This window comes from Larimichthys crocea, chromosome XII, assembly GCF_000972845.2.
Source record: "Larimichthys crocea isolate SSNF chromosome XII, L_crocea_2.0, whole genome shotgun sequence".
Taxonomy (NCBI): Eukaryota; Metazoa; Chordata; class Actinopteri; family Sciaenidae; genus Larimichthys; species Larimichthys crocea.
In genome coordinates, this window is record NC_040022.1 from 31,516,936 (window position 1) to 31,537,960 (window position 21,025).

A 21,025-nucleotide genomic window follows, 5' to 3' on the forward strand; every position below is an offset into this window, starting at 1 on the left:
TCTGATTGGTCGACTGCAGTGGCGCTGTTGCTGGGCAGAAACTGAAACATTCAAACAGTTTTCCCAATATTGTTGCCACTGTTGATTTATTTCCTTCCAGAATCTGATTTTGATTGACAGTGTTAATACGGAGTCACTACAGATGAGTGTTTTCCTTCCTGTTATGTCTAACGCCAACAACGTTGCACATAATTAAACAGCATAAACATTTAAATAATTAGACGTTCTCCTGGAAACATTAGACAGCACTGCTTTCTGCTATAATTCTCTGTAGCTGTAAAAACTCTTGGACTAGACCAGCTTTTTTTTTTATTATTATTAATATTTCTTAATATACAGTATCTCCAAATCCACACAAGCTTTTTGCAGCATTCACTCTACAGAAGAGGATTTGGGCCACATTGAAAAATGTATTTGAGTCTGAATATGTTTTTTAAAAATTAACTAAAACTAACATAATTACTGATGCTTCAAATTATTTCTTAAAGGTGCAGTGTGTAAGATTTGGGGACTTTATTTTCAGAATAGCAAACATAGAATATAATATTCATACCTATGATTTCATGCAGGTATAATCACCTCAAAATAAGAATCCCAGAACAAACTAAATACGACTCTAGACCGCAGGTGTCTCCAAACTACGGCCCGCGGGCCACATCCGGCCCGCCTAAACAATTTAAGTGGCTCACTTATCGATTCCAAACAATCCCTCTAAACATGGCCTATTTTTGAAAATTGCATTTTCCTATTATAAAAATGTTATTATAATTTAGCTTATTATAAAATAGTTAGCTTTACAGCGCCCTCCTGCCCGGACCTCGCCACTTCCCGGGGCCGTGGACTTAGTGCTCGCTGCGCCCTCTCCGCGACTGTCGAATCGCAACTTTCACTTCCTCCCGCAACAAAATCTCAACAAAAATGTAAAAAGCAACTTTCACCGCATTTTTTTTGAAAACCTGATGCAACATCAGGGATTTTAGGCTGCAACTATTTCAAAAAAGGCTGCGAAATCCTGGTGGGACTGATATCAGTTCAGTTATAGACTGACCCCGCATCACAAAAACGCAAGTTGATGTGGCCCACACCGAAAAAGTTTGGGGACCCTGATGTACCGGCTCCTTAAACTGTTTGATTCTCCTTTAACTAAGAAGGCGAGGGTGATGTGAGGAGACTGAGATTAGTCCACTAAAGTCTACACACAGGACATGATTTATTATTATTATTTATTTATTTTATTTATTTTTCAGAATAAAGTCAGAACACATTAAATGTTTCATTTGGCCTCAGTCACCTTCCGTAGCTCTGTTAGCATTGTGGTTGTAGTTAGCTCCTCCACCCTCCCCCACCCGGCTCCTCCTCCTCCACACAGGCTAGCCAGCTAGCCGCAGAAAGCGACCAGAACCCGGTGCGGGTCGACTTTAAAATAAAATAACACCGGGAGCCCGCTGGAGGAGACCCGTCCACCCAGAGAGCTCCACGCACGGCCTCCGCGGGACGTCTGTTGGCGGGACTTCACGACGCGATGGCGGGCAGAGCGAAGCTAGCTGCAGCTAGCCGCTCGGCTACATCCCGGAGCTAGCTGCGGAGCCGGAGCCGGAGCTCTGCGGACGGACACAGCTCGGACTTTCCGCCCGGTGCTCGTTTGTTTTCGAGCCACGCCGCCGTTAATCTGACCGAAGTCGCCGTGTAGGTCGGTTGGATGAAGTGACCGGCTGGCGGCTCTCTCTCCGGCATATGTAGGTCACGGTACCGACCGACGTCGTTATGTGGGTCAGACCCAGCGGGTTAGCCTGTTAGCTGGTTAGCACGAAGCTAACGAGTTTAATTTAATTTAATTTAATTTTAAATCAGTGAGTTCACACAGACACGCACGTTCACGCACGTTCACGCACATGCTCGTGTCGGTGAGTTACTCTGCGGCTCGCGGGGCTGAGGCTAACCTCGGGCGGACTCTTCGTGTCGGTGTCGTCGCTGAGCGTCGTTAGCCGGATCCCGTCAGCTCCCGTTAACCGAGCGAGCCGCGTCACTAACCAGGTGAGCTACAGACAAAGGTGATTAACGTGTGTCGGTGCTGTTAGGCCACAGTCCGTCTGTAGTGTGCATAGACTCAGTCCGGCTCTCTGCCCGCACACACAGACCTCCACCGGATCATGCTGAGCGAGGAGCCGTGTTTCCTCCGCGGCTAGCCGGCCAGCAGCAGCAGCAGCTCGGTCAGACACAGCGGACAGTTTCGGGCTCGGTGAGCGGAGGATGGCATTTCACGGCGCAGGCCGGCAGACCGTGTGTGGAGACTTGTTTCCGGGCTCTGAGCTGGGCCACAAGTATTTCTGTGTCAACTCCTCCTGCGGAGCCCCCTCCACGGGCCTCAGCGCCACACCGTGCCTGACTGGACCCACTGCCCCGGCAGGAACCCCTCGTCACCCGACTGCTCTCGGAGGAAGCACCGGCGGCGGAGCAGCGGTACCTCAGCCCTACAGCAACCCGGCCAGCGAGGTGCCCAGCCCCGCAGAGATGGAGCCAGACCGGCCCATCGGCTATGGCGCATTTGGCGTTGTTTGGTAAACATGCATCATTCATAATGAACATGTTGTTATTGATCATCAGCTGATGTAATCAGGTGACTGTCTGGGCCATAAAAATGGATTATATTGATTAGAAATGATGTAATCTTAATCTCTGCTGCAGCTAATGATTCATGTTGTGATGGACGGATCTGCCAGCTGTCCAAAACCTCACATTTATGGACTTTATTATCATAAAACGACACAAATCGTCACGTTTGTTCGCCTAGAAGAAACGGCAAATAAAAAAAGTCGCATTAAATCTCAAAGCAGGCGTCTTCTCGCTGGTAAAACCTTCTTTTAATCCGTGCAGGTCGGTCACAGATCCACGCGACGGCCGTAAGGTGGCTCTGAAGAAGATGCCCAATGTCTTCCAGAACCTGGTCTCCTGTAAGAGAGTCTTCAGAGAGCTGAGGATGCTGTGCTTCTTCAAACATGACAACGTAAGGACCGGGCTGAGGCCACGTGTTGTGTTTTTTAAATGTGACGTGAGCTCATGGATGCTTTCTGTTTGGTTCTGCAGGTTCTGTCGGCTCTGGACATTCTGCAGCCGCCGCAGATCGACTGCTTCGAGGAGATGTATCCTTTCTCGCCCTGTCCCACTTTCTCTTCTTTAATTGTCCTCTTTTTATTCACTTAATTTAGCTTCCTGTCTAAATCCGGCTCAGTGGCCGGCCGCTGGTGAATATTTAAACCTTCCTGTTTCTTTGTGTTGCTTTATTGACTTGTTCACTGATGCAGCGTGATGGTGTAGGCGGGTGGAGGTCACTCCACTCTGTGTGTGAGCTTCTTAAGTTCCTTGACAGCCAACCGCCCGCAGCTACGTGATAACAGAGCTGATGCAGAGTGACCTCCACAAAGTGATCGTGTCTCCTCAGCCTCTCACCACCGACCACATCAAGGTCTTCCTCTACCAGATCCTCCGAGGTGAGCGGCGTCAGCTGACTGTCAGCGAGCAGCTTCATCAAGTCTTAGATCATCAACCAAAAACTCAAATGTCACGTAGGAGGAAGAAAAACAGGAAAAGTCACGTTAAAGAAGCTGACTTCCTGTTCTCAGTGTTTCTCCTCGTTGGTCTGCAGGTCGTACACGTTTCATGTTCAGTGTTAACGTGAAAATTCTTCACAGTATCATTCATTCTTTTAAAAAAATAGTCTGTTTTCTGACCTGTAGAGCTCGACACGTGATTCGAAGGAAAACTTTTTTAAAATATATATTTGACTCCAAACTCTGATTTCAGCTCCTCTAATGTTTGAATATCAGAGTCGTTGATTTAAGAATGTAACATCAAATCCAACATTTTATTTTGAAACATGCTTTTATTTTCTAGTTTGTGTAAGACTCCAACATGTTTCCCTCAGATGACAGTCTTCATGTTTTGTCTGAAAGCTGATCGTGGTGTTTTATTTGGCTGAAACACATCGCTGAAGAACAGTGTGATGATGATGATGATGAAGAGTTTGAGAATAATGGTCACCTGTCTCCTCGCTCAGGTCTGAAGTACCTTCACTCTGCTGGGATCCTGCACAGAGACATCAAACCTGGAAACCTGCTGGTCAACAGCAACTGTTTGCTGAAGGTAAAGCACGTTTGTCTGTCTGCTTTTTAAAAACTCGTCCACGAAGCGAGACGCGATGTCTCTGAGACAACAAGGTGCAGGAGTTCTCGTGTCTCTGAGCTCAGATGCTCCTCGAAGGCGAGCGAGCTCACAAACGCATCTAGCTGGATAAATATCTGGTCGAGCTCCGGCCGATAAGAGCCGTCACAGGTTTAACGATCTGTCTTCAGCACCAAACAGGAAGCGGTTAGTTACTATGGCAACAGCTGAACAACCCTCCTAAAATCCCGCCACGCACGGCAGACGGTGAATTAACGTGTTTACAGTCGGTGTTTGATTTGACGTGTCTCTCGTCAGATTTGCGATTTCGGCCTGGCGCGGGTGGAGGAGCCCGACCCGTCACGTCACATGACCCAGGAGGTGGTGACGCAGTACTACAGAGCGCCGGAGGTGCTGATGGGCTGCCGGCACTACGGCTCGGCCATTGACGTCTGGTCCGTGGGCTGCATCTTCGCCGAGCTGCTGGGGCGACGCATCCTGTTCCAGGCTCAGAGCCCCATTCAGCAGGTGAGCGGGCAGAAAGTCCTCCTGCAGGCCGCCGTCAGATAAATGTGGATGTTTGCACACGGTGACTCATCAGCAGCTTCTGCTGGAGTCCCAGAATAAAAGCCCGGTTTGTGTGAGCTGTGTCTGTTCTCTGCAGCTCGACCTGATCACAGACCTCCTGGGAACGCCGCCTCTGTCCGCCCTGGCATCGGCCTGTGAGGGAGCCAGAGCCCACATCCTGAGGGGGCCGCACAAACCGGTATGTCACCGACTGCACCAACCGACTACATCCACAGCACCAACCGACTACATCCACAACACCAACCGACTACATCCACAACACCAACCGACTACATCCACAACACCAACCGACTACATCCACAACACCAACCGACTACACGTCCACAACACCAACCGACTACACGTCCACAACACCAACCGACTACATCCACAACACCAACACAACAAACACCATCAACACCAACACAACACAAACACCATCAACACCAACACAACAAACACCATCAGCAGCAGCAGAGACTCTGCAGGCGTGTTCAGATGTTTGTGTTGAACCTGAATCTGTTTAATTTATTCGTGATTGGATTCATAAAGAATCGTGAGCGCTCAGGACAGTCTCCATCGTCCCTGTTAGCCTGGTTAGCACTGTTAGCTCCTCCACTGGGTGAGATCTTCCGTTCCCGTGGTAACAGACGTCCTCGTGGTTTGGACCGACTCGGATCAGCTCAGCATCCCGTCTCCTCACAGCAGGGAGTGCACGCTAAGCTCCCAGCTGTTCTCAGTGTTGAACAGAGCCGCGGCTCTTTGTTTGTGTTGCAGCCGTCGCTGTCGGTGCTCTACATGCTGTCTGACGGAGCCACACACGAGGCGGTCCACCTGCTCTGCCGGATGCTCGTCTTTGATCCGGTGAGTTCACGTCGGTGGACTTAAAGTCGCTCAGAGTTTCTGGATCCGTTTCTAACCGTCTGTGTTTACCTGCAGGCCAAGCGGATCTCCGGCAGCGACGCTCTGTCCCACCCGTACCTGGACGAGGGACGTCTCCGTTACCACACCTGCATGTGTCAGTGCTGCTACTCTGTGCCCAGTGGACGAGTTTACACCCGAGACTTCGAGCCGGTTGCCGAGCGGCCGTTCAGCCACAGCTACGAGAACAGCCTGCTGTCTGTGTGGCAGGGGAAAGGTACGGCGATGATGTCACTTCCTGTCAGGTGACTGTCGTGTGTTTGATGCTGCGTCTGTAAATAAATCTGCTCTCCTGTCCAAACGTCAGAGTTAATCCATCGCTTCATCACGGAGCACCAGCAGGGAAAACGAGTGCCGCTGTGCATCAACCCTCAGAGTGCTGCGTTCAAGACCTTCATCAGGTGAGGAGGAGGAGGAGGAGGGGGAGGAGGAGGAATAAGAATGTGTTTTTGTTTTTTTTAAATGTCTTTGATGGTTTTTAGTTGTAGAAAGTTTCTTTTTTCAAACCGCTGCACGGCGTTCAGCCTGAAACAGACGAAGCTTCTCTGAGCAACAGATGAAAATAATATTTCATCAGCAGACTCAAACACCACGACCTGTTCTTCAAACTTCACAACAGAAAGTGAAGGTTGGTGTGAGGTCAGATGAACTAACATCAGTTTAAACTGGTTCACATATTGAGTCCAGTTCTGGTTCTGGTCTAGCTTCATGCTCGTCCTGTCTGCCGTCGATCAGCTCGTACCTCCAGTGACACAAACACTTTAAACGCAGCTGAAGTCTGACAAAGGAATAACCCGTGTTGATGTTCACGTCTGGTTTCAGGTCGACTGCGTGGCACTCGTCCAAGGTGTCCAGGAAGGAGGAGAGATGAGCGTCGTCCTTCTCTGGAGGAGCGACGGCAGTTTGAGGAGAATGATTTCATCGGCCGAAGAGTTTGGGTCTTTTTTTAGTTTTTATTTTATTGTTTTCTCTCCGGGGGGAAATATTCATCCAACCACACGAGGAGGAAACATCGAGCCTCCTCCAGAACATGAAATGGACCCAGACGTCTGCTGCTGACGGCGCTCGGTGCTGAAAAACGTGCTGCTGAAGTCTTGAAGAGGAAACAGAAAGAACTCGTCGGTACTCGATAAATAACAGTTTTAATTGTTTGGTAGTCGTTGCTTAGTTGATTTTTGAAGTCATTCCAGCCCTGTGCAATACGGATCCATTTAAACACAGCGGGTGGTGAGTGGGGCGATGGCGACGACGCACCGTCACGAGAAACGCCGTTTAAAAAAAAAAAAAAAACGCCAAACCATGAACCGCCAAACACCTCCCAGGTCCTCTCTCTTTGAACGCATCACTCACTGTGTTTCCGTGGCGTCTCCGGGCGTCACCATGGCGATAACAATAATGCAATTTAACAATGTAGCAGGTTTTACCCACAATCCCCGGTGTTTCCTCCACACGCAGTTAGCTTCTCTCGATCAGTGTTTGACCTTTAACCCCTCTCACTTTAGCTGACCGGAACAGGAAGTCATTCCCCCACCACGCTTTTATTTTGACATTTCTGACAGGAAGTTGTGACTTTCAAGTGTTTCAGTTGGATTTTTAAAAACGTCTTCTTCTTCTTCTGTCTCGATGTTTTCCGCTCCCTCCTCGGTGGAGCGAGGAACAGGAAGCGTCAGCTTTTTTTGTTTTATCTCTTAATTTATTGCGTGTTGTTGAAGCGTCTCACCCTCGTCTGCAGCCGTCTCGTTACCTCAAACCCCGGAAAGACAAAAAAAAGTGCTGACGTGTCCGTGTGTGTTAATGAAAGCTCCCGTCATTCCTGCACTCGCTCTCTTCTTTTTACCTCGTGCTCCTCGTCTCGCCCCGCCGCTCAGAGTTAGCGAGCTTCAGAGGAAGGACGTCGTCGGTGAAATGCTGCTGTTTGTTTGAGTTAGTTTTATTTTGTAGTTCACGGCTCAGGTGTCCCGTTCTAACAGACTATGAAATGTACAAAGCCACATTAAGGAAGCACCAGTATTAATCCTGCTCCGGGATCTTCACGCCTCGACGCTGTCGATCTTTTCTGTCCTGTGACGACAAACGCGGTGAGACGGCGTCTAACGTCCACTGTGCTGCAGAGAGACACGTACTGATGGTTTCACAGCTTTAAAGGTTCAGCGTGTGCCATTACATTAAAATCAGCTGACTCGTTTGTGACCTTTGAATCAGACGTTCTATCTACAGGAGCCCAGAGGGGACAAAGGAAACATTCCTCGTGTGTTTCATGGCCTCGGGAGTTTCTTCTTCACATTAGGAAGAAGCAGGTCAGCCAAAAACTGCAGTTCCTCTAACGTCCACCTGAGTCTGGCTCCAGAAGTGAGTCAGTCTCCATAAGTCCCCATGTCCAAATGTCCAACTTCACAGCAGAAATAAACATGTTTACAGCCTGGTACAAAAAACAGTTTTGGTCTCTGTAGCTAATTTCCCCGTTCATGACAACTGTACTGAGGGTGAATTTATATACAACTCACCTGTTCACATTATATTAAGGCTTAAAGTTATGCAGGGTTAAGAGCGTGGACGCTTTGATTGACAGGTGGGCGTGGTTACAGAGACTGCAGACAACCTGAGGCATCTGTAGACAGGAAGTCTCATTCAAAGGTCAGCAGTGATCTGACACACTGACGTAACTGTAGAAATCAGACAGACGTGAAACTTTGTGCAGATGATGATGATTAATGTTGGGCGATAGAACTTCATGAGAAGACAGAATCGTCCTCAGATGTTTTGTGATGTTCGGTTCTTGTCGCCCAGACTGACTCGATCCTGCAGACTGAACACGAGGCCGACTCAAAGCTCGTTAAATATCTGCACAAAGTTTCTGTGATGAAGTCCAGTGTGTGTTCTGAAAGCTCCTCATGGTGACTGAGTGTAAACCATCAGTACGCTCCTCTGAAGGTTTCTGGTGGCCCTGAAGGTGTTGGGCCTGTTCGACTGCAGGAACTCTTCCAGGAACTTCTTTTAGGATCTCAGGAACTTTACCGACGAGGGTCAGCTAGTGCCAACAGTTCACCCCTCAACATCTCCACAGTTCGTCTCGTCACGGCGTCGTTTCCTTTAAATCTCACGAGAACACGCTGGTTTAGTTCCTGTGGCTCCTCGTCACTTCCTGGGTCGTGTGTTTGAAAGCTTTCTTCTCTTGTCCATGAACCTCCACCCGGCCGGGCGGGGCCCCCTGAGCGTCCTCCTCGTTGGCCCCTCACAGTCTCCTGATGTTGAACCCCTGAAACCTCAGCTCCTCTTCTACAGGAACACAGCGAGTCTCTGTGAGCGGCGTCACCGCCACACGGCCTGACTTGTATATCTGCATGTGTATATTTATTATCCATGGAGAGCATTTGGGTTTGAATGCTGTGCAATGGTTGAGTTTGTCCACGACGATGACGACGACATTTTGTGGTAATTTTTATTTAATTCATCTTAGGAAGTGATTTTATTAGAAGTTTTTGTTTCTGTTTGTTGTGATCTGATTAGAGTTTTTACAAAAGTCCAGAGAGAGCGTTTGATGATTGTTCCCTAAAAACATTTAAAAAATGAGTGAACATAACGGACACGTTAAATTTAAAGCAACACACCTCAAACACATGCATGCTTAATTAATATAAATCTTTCCATTTACTTTTAATTCCCTAAATCTGAACACGCAGTGTGCCATAAAATCTAAAATAATGTAACTCTATAAAAACCTTCAGTTTGTTTTGAGGTGGATGAACAAAGTTCAGTTTGTCCTCAAAGATCAGAAACTTTCATAAAAAGACGTGATTGACTGTCCTGAAATCTAAAAAATATTTTACGTTTAAGCATCATAAAAACATTAATTATGCTTCAGCTAACGAGCAAACACGGTCTCAGTCAGAAAACCTTTAATAATGTTGGTCTCCCGTATCGTAATCATGATTTCTATAAAACTTGACAAAATATTGAGAAACAAAGTGACCTGACTTTAAATATCTCGTTTTGTCCGACAGACTGTCGAAAACTTCAAAATAATGAATTCCAATCTGTTGTAAATTGACTCAATTTGATTCTAATCGATGAATTTGACACAGAAACGTCTAATTATTCTAATTATTGTTGATTTAAAGCTCAAATTGACCAGTTTTAGGGAACAATGCGTGAACTTTTCCCCTCTTGGACTTTCCTTTTCTTTCTTTCTCTTCTGTTGTGTTGGTAGAGATCCTTCCAGGTGAGGAACACGTTTTGAACAGGTGACCTGTGTTTGGTCTTTTCCCTCCTGCACACTGTTCAGAGATCAGCTGACGAGTGCGTTTCCGCTCTCCGGTTTCGGCTCTCGCCCGATCGGTTTCGTGCCGACAGGCGTGGAGGTGAAACTGAACGCAGAGCGGACGGCGGGCGGGCGGACGGCTGGTCATCTTTAGAGATTAGACTCGTTTTTCTTCTATGAAAAGAAACTTGATGTTTTTATTATTCTAAATATGAAACCGATGTTTTAAACAGATGTTTTGTCTTCGTTTTAGCAAAAAAAAGTTTTTCTGTTTGTTTTTTGACTTGTGTTCCCAACAAATACTTGAATTTCTTAAAAAAAATGTTTAGACTTAAAGTAGTGAATGATAAATAAATAAATGGACACTGGATAATATTCCCACGCCATGTTCACGCCTTTTTTTTCTCACCTTCATCTTCACCTTTTTGGATACACATTCAAAGGATGGAAATTAATATTTATATTTCTAAATCTGTGAAACAAGTTTGTTTGTAGATAAAAACATTTTCTGTAAAAACTGCGGCAGCCAAATGTTGCCACACTAGAAAAAGAAAACATCACAGAAAGATATGAAGATTTTTACGGTATGCAACATTGTAAAAATATATTTATCTTGATTATAACATCAAATGTTACCTGACAACGTGAAAAGTCTGACAGGATAATTTATTATTACAACATACAAACTTTATACGTTAACGTAAACATTAAATATAAAACTTTTCTTGTTATAACATTATACTGTTTGTTACATTGTGATAGATCGTTAGAACATTGTAACATGTATTATTCTTATAACAAACCTTTAACGTTATAACATGATCCATTTCTTTTTCTGGTGTGGCAGCTTTAGGCTTCCATACAAAGTCAGTAAATGTGTGTTCCTTTAATTAATTTAAACTTTTTTACACATTTACAACCTGATTTCATGTGGTGCAACACTTTGAAATAATTCCTGAGCTTCATATCAGCAGCTTCAAACATCGTTCACATATTATAAGTTAATAAATAATCAGACTGATAAATAAATGAACAGTTAAACACATTTCATAACTATAAAACTACTTAAAACTGCTGCTAGCTGTAGTTTCTCCTTAACAATTGACAGCAGAGGGTGAGGCGAGGGGTATCCAGTTGGTTGCAGTCTACAACTTCACTGCTAGATGTCACTAAATCCTTTCAGCTGATACTCGGATACAAATCTGAGGTACTTTTACTTCACCTGAGTTTTTCTACTTGTAAGTCTTCACTCCTTTGACAGCTTCAGGTTCTGTACATGATATTAAAGTAAAAGCATCAGTGCAGTACTTTACTTGCACCAGAGTACTTTACTGTGTACTATCAGTACTTTTACCTCAGTAAAGGATCTGAGTACTTCCTCCACCTCCTCTGACAGGTGGCAGCAGGAGGCTCCTCCCTCCTGATCCTCCTCTCTGAGCTCCTGAAACCTCCTCATTCAACATCCACAGAGTGTGTGTGTGACATCTACACACTACACACACACACACACACACAGGTGAGCCATGTTGGCCCTCGTAGCTGCCGGCTCCGTCTTCTTCCCGGGACTCTTCGTTCTGTCCAAACAGACTCTGAAACTCACGATGGGATGGAGCGAGGGCGACGCTGCCATCGTGTCTACACGGTAAGAACACACACACACACACACACGCACACACAGAGCACCACGTGGGGACCATGGTATTTACATCATTGATCACAGTCCTGGTCCTGCTGTCTGACAGAGGACATTAAATGTACGGTGGTCCTCAGAGGTCAACACACTGCGAATAAGAAAACATATGCAAAGACAAAACACAGAGATGAGTCGGCACGATTTGAAATGTCGATCAACAAAACGCTGCATGAGCAGGAAATAATCATCGACTTTTTAATTATTTTGAACTTTGTTACATTTCAGTGTTTTGGCCTCTCGGAGCCTCCGTAGGTCAAACTGTGACTCTGTCTTTCTGTCTCTGTCCTCTCAGCCTCGTGTCGTCCATCCAAGCCATCATGGCCTCGTCGGCCGGAGTCGTCATCGCCTCGTCCTGCAGGGACGTGATGGAGGACAGGTGAGGACCGATTCTCTCCTCCATCGTCTCCATCTTTTACCTCCATCTTCTCCTCTGCCTTGTTTCTTAAACACCTTCATTGTCAGCTGATACCTGACCAACGGACAAAGGTTCCCAACACTGTGATGTGTGTGTCACATCATTCAGTAAAACACACTCACACACTCACACACACACACACACACACACAGAATCAGGTCCATCAAACACAAAATATTAAACATATAACACATATTTGACCATCATCATTTGTCCCTTACTTCAATTTGTGACCACAAAACTACAAAACTACAAACATTCCCATCAGCCTCATGAATAAACGTTTTATTTAGTTTGTGCCTGTGAATGTTTGTAGTTTCATTTCCTGGTTCTTCTTCTTGATGCCCAAATTATAAAAGATAATATCAAAATTATATTAGAATAAAAATCTCACAGACTGAACTTCAGCGTCTGTAATCTGATTAACAATCTGAGTCTAATCTGTGCTGAGCCGAGCCGAGCCGAGCTATTCCAGTCTAATCCTGCACGCTGAGGATGATGGGAAATGAAATGAAGATGGAGGAGTGCGAGACAGACAGACAGATACAGACAGACAGACACAGACAGACACAGACAGACACAGACAGACAGATACAGACAGAGAGACAGACAGATACAGACAGACAGACAGACAGACAGACAGAGACAGACAGACAGACAGACAGACAGACAGGCAGACAGGCAGACACAGACAGACAGACAGACAGACAGACAGACAGATACAGACAGACAGACAGACAGACAGGTCGGGTAGTTTCAGTAAACCAGGTTTCCTGACTCAGCGTCTCATTTGTCAGTCAAAGCAGCGTGGAGCTACTTTGTTTATCAAATGACGCCACAGGCGGCAGCGTGCAGCAAGGAACTCTGGGAGCAGCTGATGATGATGAACCTGAATAAACTTCAACTAATTAGTTTAGTTAGAAATGTTCAATCTCTTTTCTAAAGTAAATAAAATAATTAAAATAATTCACTGATCTGTGTTAAAAACAGTTTATTAATGAAACAAGTGGGTCATTATGGTCACCTGTGGGTCGTTAAGGACACCTGTGGGTCGTTAAGGACACCTGTGGATCGTTGAGGTCACCTGTGGGTCGTTAAGGTCACCTGTGGGTCGTTAGGACACCTGTGGGTCGTTGAGGACTGACAGGAAGTGTGTCTTTGTCTCCTCCTCAGACATTGGCTGACCGACAGCTACATCCTGTTTGCCACGCCTTACTTCGCCTACGACATCTACGCCATGTTCCTGTGTTACTGGCACAAGCAGCAGGTCAAAGGTCACGAGGAGGAGCAGGGCGGGGTCAGGTGGACGGGAGCTGCTGTGGTGGGCTTCCTGCGCAGAGACCTGCTCCTGGTCCTCCATCACATCTTCATGGTGGCCTGCTGCTTTCCCGCCTCACTGGTAACTACGGCAACCGTTTTAGGCCATCACACAGTTTAGCTTCAGAGCTGGTCAGAATATTCATGTGTGTGTGTGTGTGTGTGTGTGTGTGTGTGTGTGTGTGTCAGCTGTGGAGGCGTGGTAAAGGTGATTTCTTTCAGGCTGTTTTGTTTCTGCCTGAGCTCAGCACGCCGTTCGTCAGTCTGGGGAAAGTCCTGATCCAGGTAATCCACCACCAACTCCACCAACCCCACCACCAACCACACCAACACCACCACCAACACTACCAACACCACCAACCACACCAACTCCACCAACACCACCATCACCACCAACACTACCAACACCACCAACTCCACCATCACCACCATCACCACCATCACCACCAACCCCACCAACTCCACCAACACCACCAACACTACCAACACTACCAACCCCACCAACTCCACCAACACCACCGACACTACCAACCCCACCAACACTACCAACACTACCAACACCACCAACTCCACCAACACCACCAACACTACCAACCCCACCAACACTACCAACACCACCAACCCCACCAACACTACCAACACTACCAACACCACCAACTCCACCAACTCCACCAACACTACCAACACTACCAACACTACCAACTCCACCAACACTACCAACACTACCAACACCACCAACTCCACCAACACCACCAACACTACCAACCCCACCAACACTACCAACTCCACCAACACCACCACCAACACCACCACCAACACCACCAACACCACCAACCCCACCAACACTACCAACCCCACCAACACCACCAACACCACCATCACCACCAACACCACCAACACTACCAACCCAACACCACCAACACTACCAACCCCACCAACACTACCAACTCCACCAACACTACCAACTCCACCAACACCACCAACACCACCATCACCACCAACACCACCAACACTACCAACCCAACACCACCAACACTACCAACCCCACCAACACTACCAACTCCACCAACACCACCAACACCACCATCACCACCAACACCACCAACACCACCAACACTACCAACCCCACCAACACCACCAACAACACCTGCCCCCCTAAATGTGGTTTACCTAATCCAGATTTTCAGGAGATTACAGCTGAGCACAGACTGTATAAAACCTGGATGTGGTCTCTGTGGCGCCCCCTACCCTAATAACAATAATAACAACAATAATAATAGTAACAACAATAATAATATTAATAATGATAATAATAATAATAATGTCTTTTGTTCTTCAGTATAAGAAGCAGCACACTCTGCTGCACAAAGTGAACGGCGTCCTCGTGCTGCTCACCTTCTTCGTCTGTCGGGTCTTACTCTTCCCGTACCTGTACTTCGCCTACAGCAGGTAACTGAGTACTTTTACTCTTGTGCTGTACTTCAGTAAAATATTGATGTCTCTGTACTGCAGTGTTCATAATTAACACAGTTAAAGGTTTAATAAACATGAGCAGACTGTTCATGTCACTTCATGTTGCTTTCTGAGGTTCTGGTCCATAGTCGGCTCCTTGTGTTCCAGGTTTGCGTCCATCCCGCTGTACCAGGTGCCCCTGGTGGCCCCGTGGCCGTGTAACCTGGGGGCCGCTCTGCTGTGGCCCCTCCAGCTCTACTGGTTCACTCTGATCTGCAGAGGAGCTCTCCGACAGGTGAGCGCCCGACGCTCCACCTTTAAAGACGACGGAGACGGACACCTGACAGCAAGCAACGGTTGCACGGGTCATCAGGAGGACGCACAGACGGACGGACAGTGAAGGAGGAGGAGGAGGAGGAGGAGGAGGAGGAAGAGGAGGAGGAGGAGGAGGAGGAGGAGGATGAGGAGGAGGAGGACGTGAGCTGAAACACAGAGAACATGAGGAGATGTTTCTCTCATTTGATGTAAAAATTAAGGCACGGTGAAGAAGAACCAGGATCAAAGACACAGAGCTGAAGAACTGCCAGACGTTCATCCACACAGAGAGCCGGCCTCTCTCACACTGATCAACACCGATCAACACTGATCAATACTGATCAACACCGATCAACACTGATCAATACTGATCAACACCGATCAATACTGACTGATCGTGAATCTTTGGATTATTTCAGATGGCAGCCAATCAGATTACAAGAAGAAACTTTAAACAGTGACAAGAACATGATGTGATAATGTGAAATGATTAAAGTGTCATTAAACATCTGTGAGTGAAATATTCATTTATTTTACAGAGAGCAAAAGACTGGACGTAGTCTCCGTGACGTCCACGCAGACTGTCTAAAACCTGGACGTAGTCTCCGTGACGTCCCCACAGACTGTCTAAAACCTGGATGTAGTCTCTGTGACGTCCCCACAGACTGTCTAAAACCTGGACGTAGTCTCCGTGACGTCCCCGCAGACTGTCTAAAACCTGGACGTAGTCTCTGTGACGTCCCCGCAGACTGTCTAAAACCTGGACGTAGTCTCCGTGACGTCCCCGCAGACTGTCTAAAACCTGGACGTAGTCTCCGTGACGTCCCCGCAGACTGTCTAAAACCTGGACGTAGTCTCCGTGACGTCCCCGCAGACTGTCTAAAACCTGGACGTAGTCTCCGTGACGTCCCCGCAGACTGTCTAAAACCTGGACGTAGTCTCCGTGACGTCCCCGCAGACTGTCTAAAACCTGGACGTAGTCTCCGTGACGTCCCCGCAGACTGTCTAAAACCTGGACGTAGTCTCCGTGACGTCCCCGCAGACTGTCTAAAACCTGGACGTAGTCTCCGTGACGTCCCCGCAGACTGTCTAAAACCTGGACGTAGTCTCCGTGACGTCCCCGCAGACTGTCTAAAACCTGGACGTAGTCTCCGTGACGTCCCCGCAGACTGTCTAAAACTGGACGTAGTCTCTGAGACAGTTTCATCTGTAATAATCATTGATTATATTTAGTATTAATAATCTTCAAAGTAATGGAGTACTCCTAAATGTAGTGTGAGTTTGAAGTAGTGCAGTAAATCACAGCTCCATCTGTCTTCATACATTATGCAGAGGACTGACGGGGTGATCAGGATCCGGGTCTCGGACGTGGACCGTGTGTGTGTGTGTGTGTGTGTGTGTGTGTGTGTGTGTGTGTGTGTGTGTCCAGCGGTTTGTTCTCGTCAGGGGGATCGAACAACGATCGAAGCCCGCCAAGTCTCGCGAGAGCGCCGCGCGCAGCGAGAGGACGGTCAGGCTTTAGCAATATTCATATTTAGCAACAACAACAAGCTTCACGGTGAGCGGCTCCGGTATGTAGAGACAGAGACATGGACCGACAGCCCGCCGCGCCGACACACACGGACACACACACCGGGCTGTGCCGTGCAGGTACACACGCACACACACACACACACACGCACACACACACTGTTAGCTGGTTTATTAATAGCTAGCTGGCTAGCGTTAGCTCAGCGCGCACTGTGTTCGCTGTTAGCCGCTCAGGAGGCTTCATGCTCGGACACTCCGCGGCGGATCAGCGGCTGCTCGCGGAGCCACACACCGAGCCGGCGCGGCCTAACGAGCGGGCTAATTAGCAGCAGCTAATTGACGTCAGGTAGCTATCGTTAGCTCGCGAGCTGAATGAGCTAGCTCCGTGCTAACTGCTAAGCTAACGAGGCTAGCTGGTTTAATATTAATGTTAGCAGTTAGCATGTGGCTAACTGTCATGATGAGTGTGTGTGTGTGTGTGTGTGTGTGTGTGTGAGAGAGACACATGTGTCACACACACACACACACACAGGTAAACATGAGCTCAGGATGGTTCTGTGAACGTTAGCGAATGTTTGTGTAACGTTTGTCATCAGAATGAATCTTTAGTGTCAAAGGGAAAGTTTCTCTGAATGTTTCATGTTTTATTGAAAAATTGAAAGATTCAACAGATGTTTCATTCTGGATTCTCTGTGGGAGGCAGTCCTTATGTCCACATGTCCTCATGTCCACATGTCCTCATGTCCACATGTCCTCATGTCCACATGTCGTCACATGTCCACATGTCGTCTCATGTCCACATGTCCTCATGTTGTCTCATGTCCACATGTCCTCATGTCGTCTCATGTCCTCATGTCGTCATGTCCTCATGTCGTCTCATGTCCTCATGTCGTCATGTCCACATGTCGTCTCATGTCCACATGTCGTCTCATGTCCACATGTCGTCATGTCCTCATGTCGTCTCATGTCCTCATGTTGTCTCATGTCCTCATGTCGTCATGTCCTCATGTCGTCTCATGTCCACATGTCCTCATGTCATCATGTCCACATGTTGTCTCATGTCCACATGTCGTCATGTCCTCATGTCGTCTCATGTCCTCATGTCGTCATGTCCACATGTCGTCATGTCCACATGTCCTCGTCCCATGTCCCATGTCTTTTCATGTTGTCCCATGTCGTGTGATGACGTGATGTCCTCCGTCATGTCGTGTGATGACGTGATGTCCTCCGTCATGTCGTGTGATGACGTGATGTCCTCCGTCATGTCGTGTGATGACGTGATGTCCTCCGTCATGTCGTGTCTGTCTTTCTGAGGTTTTAGCTGCATTTTTTAAATTAAAGAATCGAGCTCCGTCAGTGATTCTGAATATTTGACTTTCTGTGAATGAAATAAATTGAAACATATCAGGAGCTTGATGTTGCGTGTGTGAAGGTGCAGTGTGCTCCGTGATGTTCAGATTTTATTTATAACAAGTCAAACTGGATCTGTGTGATCTGTGAGCGGACACACACACACACACACACACACACACACACACACACACACTTGATGATGTTCTGTGTGTGTGTCTTCACAGGATGTGGCCACACTCCTCTGGACGTCTGACAGACGGAGCAGACCTTCGTACCTCCACCTTCCATCCATCCACCCGTGTCCCGCCTGTCTGAGTCGTTGAGACGTCAGCGTGTCGTAAGATAATGTAGCAGACGGCGTCGCCGTGGAGATATTGGACCAGCTGAGCTCGTCACTTCAGTTCACACTCTTCTGTAAATTGTTAGACCGATGTGCCGCCCGTCAGCTGTGCACTCACCTCGCTGCGTTTGACCTGATCGTCGTCTGTCAGGAGAATGAACGGCTCTCTGTTGACCCCGCCCAGCCCGCGGGCCGCAAACTCCTCCCCTTTACCTCCCTCGCCCTCCCCCTCTCCGTCCCCTCCATCCCCCTCTCTGCTGCCGCTCTCCCCCCGGCCGCCTCCCCTCCCTCCCCTGGTGAGCCCTCCCCCTCAGGCTCACCCATCCTCCCTGTCCGACACCCCCACGCCGTCCCCCTCGCCCTGCCTGAGCTGGACCGAATTCTGTGAGCTCCACGCCCGCGTGGCAGCTGGCGACTTCGCACGCCACTTCCGGGCTTTCCTCCTGGAGAACCCGCACTACTCCCCCGACTCAGCCGCCGCCTTCTGCCGCCGCTTCACCGACCGCTTCGTCCGCCACTTCCAGAGCGAGCTGGAGGGGGCGCTCCCGCCGAGCTGCGCTTCAGGGAGGGACGACATGGTGAGCTGGGCTCCCCAGTCAGACGCCACCTCCCTGGAAGAGGAGGCGGTCTCACCCTTGTCGGCGTCCGGGGCAGCCGTCCTCCCGTGCCCGCCAGCCAACACGACGCGGGCCTCATCAAAGCCGGCGCCGACACGGCTGGTGTTGGAGAACCGCGGCGGGGACCGGTTTCAAGACTCTTACGCCCACAGCCAAGTCCTGCCTCCATCCTCGTCATCGTCGTGCTGCTCCTCGGTGGGAGGTAACAACGGGAGGCGCGACGAGAGGGGCGCCATGATCACCCCCGGCAACGGGGAAGCACCGGTGGAGGAAGAGGAGGACAGCTGGTTAGGGGTGGCGTCTGTGGGGGAAGACGTTGAGCCAGAAGAGCGGGAAGGAGAATCCACAGAGGTGGACGGAGCTGACGCCTCCCACACTCCTCAGATTCCACCCTCCTCCTCCTCGGTCACTCCTCCGCCCGGCTCCAAAGGTAACAGTACGCCCAACTCCTCCAAAAACAAACTGAAGAAGCGCTTCTCCCTGCGGAGCGTGGGGCGTAGTGTGCGGGGGAGTGTCCGCGGCATCCTGCACTGGCGTAGCTCCTCCAGCGACTCCGCCCAGAGCCAGCTGCCCTCCAGCTACAGCTACACGATGGGGGTGCAGGACGCCACGTTGGTGTCCACGTCAAAGAGGAACTCTGGCACACAGCCTCCCACACCCACCTCCTCCATGCCGGTCTCTCTGTCCATGCCACTCTCCCTCCCCCACTCCTCCTCCTCCTCGCTGCCGCCCTCCTCCTCCAGCAGCGCTACCTCCCTGTCTCTGTCGGAGGCCGCTCGGGATCGGCGGCGGAGCAACGGTGAAGGAGGCGAGAAGGAGAAGTGGAGCCATCGCCTGGAGAAGCTCAGACTGTCACGATCGCCTCCTCCTGTCCTCACCCCAACCGCCGCCGGCCCTCACTCCGCCTCCTCCACGCTGCCTCCCAGCAGTGCTGCCGCCGCCGCCATGGGTCCCCCGAGGAAGGTGGGCCGGCTGGTGCGGGAGGGCGGGGTGAGCGTGAGCTCGTCCAGCGACGAGTTGAGCGCGAGCCACGGCTTCTCCGGCTTCTCGTTCGGCTTGCTGCATCACGGTACGGACAACAACAACGCTGCCTCAGCTTCAGCCGCCGCCGCAGTTCAGGCCGGCCCGGTGCAGCCGCTCGCCAGCGGGGGGAACGTGCCGTGGAGAGGAGGACGCTGGCATAAGTGTCGCCTCGTCCTCAGAGAGCGGGACAGAGAGGGCGGTGAGCGGGGAGAGGAGTATTACCTGGAATTCTTCATTCCTCCTAAAGTAAGTCCTGAAAACACGTCGACAGGTGAGGCAGACAGGTGAGGCAGACAGGTGAGGCAGACAGGTGAGGCAGACAGATGATGGTTTAAATTCCGTTCCAGCATCAGAGATTAGATGATCGTCCACGAACAGACGGAGCACAGTGTGAGGATCTGCTGTAAACTGTCAGGATGACGTCACAGGTGGAGGTGACATCTAGTGATGTAGTTCCTGATTACAACACCTTTGCTTCACCCTCTCCCTCCTGGTGTGTAGAAAGACTCGAGTACAGTTCTGTCTTAAAGTCGCAGCGTGTAGATTGCAACAAACTGGATACCCCTCGCCTCGCCCTCTCTGTTAGTTTGTCTGCTCTGGGCTCCCGTAGAAACACGACGAGTCATTGATTAATCTTTGGATTTCTTTAATAATTCATCAATGCTGATAATCAGAGTTAATTATTGTTTCAAAAGTTTCATGTCTGACATTTTTTCATCTCGTCTGTCCTCAGTCGTCAAAGCCTCGGCTGACCGTCCCGTGCTGCTCCATCGTGGACGTGAGGAGCACCACGGCCCTCGAGGTCCCCGACAAGGAGAACACCTTCCTGCTGCAGGTAAGCACTCCTCCGTCACTCCTCCGTCACACGTTCCAGTTGTGGCAGGGATCTAACCCTCCATGTTGTTTTCTCCTCCTCCTCCTCAGCTGGACGGCTCAGCGCAGTACGTGATCGAGACCCGTGACGCCGTGCAGATGAGAGCCTGGCTGAGCGACATCAGGAACGGCATCTGCCTCAGGTGAGGAGGACGAGCTGAGAGAGAGACGACATCTGTGATTAAATGCAGCA

At 49.1% G+C, this 21,025-nt stretch overlaps 3 protein-coding genes across 4 annotated transcripts in view; all 3 read left to right on the plus strand.

The window, feature by feature from the left end:
* Positions 1-1,284: 1,284 nt before the first annotated feature.
* On the plus strand, positions 1,285-7,324 carry nlk1 (nemo-like kinase, type 1). The gene is made up of 12 exons (XM_010751802.3): positions 1,285-2,034; positions 2,137-2,558; positions 2,875-3,004; positions 3,085-3,140; positions 3,382-3,488; positions 4,055-4,140; positions 4,477-4,686; positions 4,823-4,924; positions 5,503-5,589; positions 5,665-5,863; positions 5,954-6,047; positions 6,469-7,324. The coding sequence occupies exons 2-12, from the start codon at positions 2,251-2,253 to the stop codon at positions 6,515-6,517; spliced, it is 1,428 nt and encodes a 475-aa protein (XP_010750104.1). The 5' UTR covers positions 1,285-2,034; positions 2,137-2,250; the 3' UTR covers positions 6,518-7,324.
* Positions 7,325-11,405: 4,081 nt separating this feature from the next.
* LOC104935894 (protein FAM57B-like) lies at positions 11,406-15,552 on the plus strand. Its single transcript, XM_019265906.2, has 6 exons — positions 11,406-11,546; positions 11,890-11,973; positions 13,186-13,411; positions 13,519-13,614; positions 14,669-14,778; positions 14,950-15,552. The coding sequence occupies exons 1-6, from the start codon at positions 11,428-11,430 to the stop codon at positions 15,179-15,181; spliced, it is 867 nt and encodes a 288-aa protein (XP_019121451.1). The 5' UTR covers positions 11,406-11,427; the 3' UTR covers positions 15,182-15,552.
* Positions 15,553-16,515: 963 nt separating this feature from the next.
* sh2b1 (SH2B adaptor protein 1) overlaps positions 16,516-21,025 on the plus strand; it is a 9,504-nt gene continuing 4,994 nt past the window's right edge. Inside the window, exons 1-4 of one of the 2 annotated variants that reach the window (XM_019265929.2) lie at positions 16,516-16,746; positions 18,204-20,205; positions 20,693-20,794; positions 20,884-20,975. In XM_019265929.2, coding sequence (XP_019121474.2) covers positions 18,475-20,205; positions 20,693-20,794; positions 20,884-20,975 — 1,925 coding nt within the window. In that variant the 5' untranslated portion in view covers positions 16,516-16,746; positions 18,204-18,474. The remainder of the gene's footprint in view (positions 16,747-18,203; positions 20,206-20,692; positions 20,795-20,883; positions 20,976-21,025) is intronic. The other variant, XM_019265931.2, reaches the window with a different exon arrangement.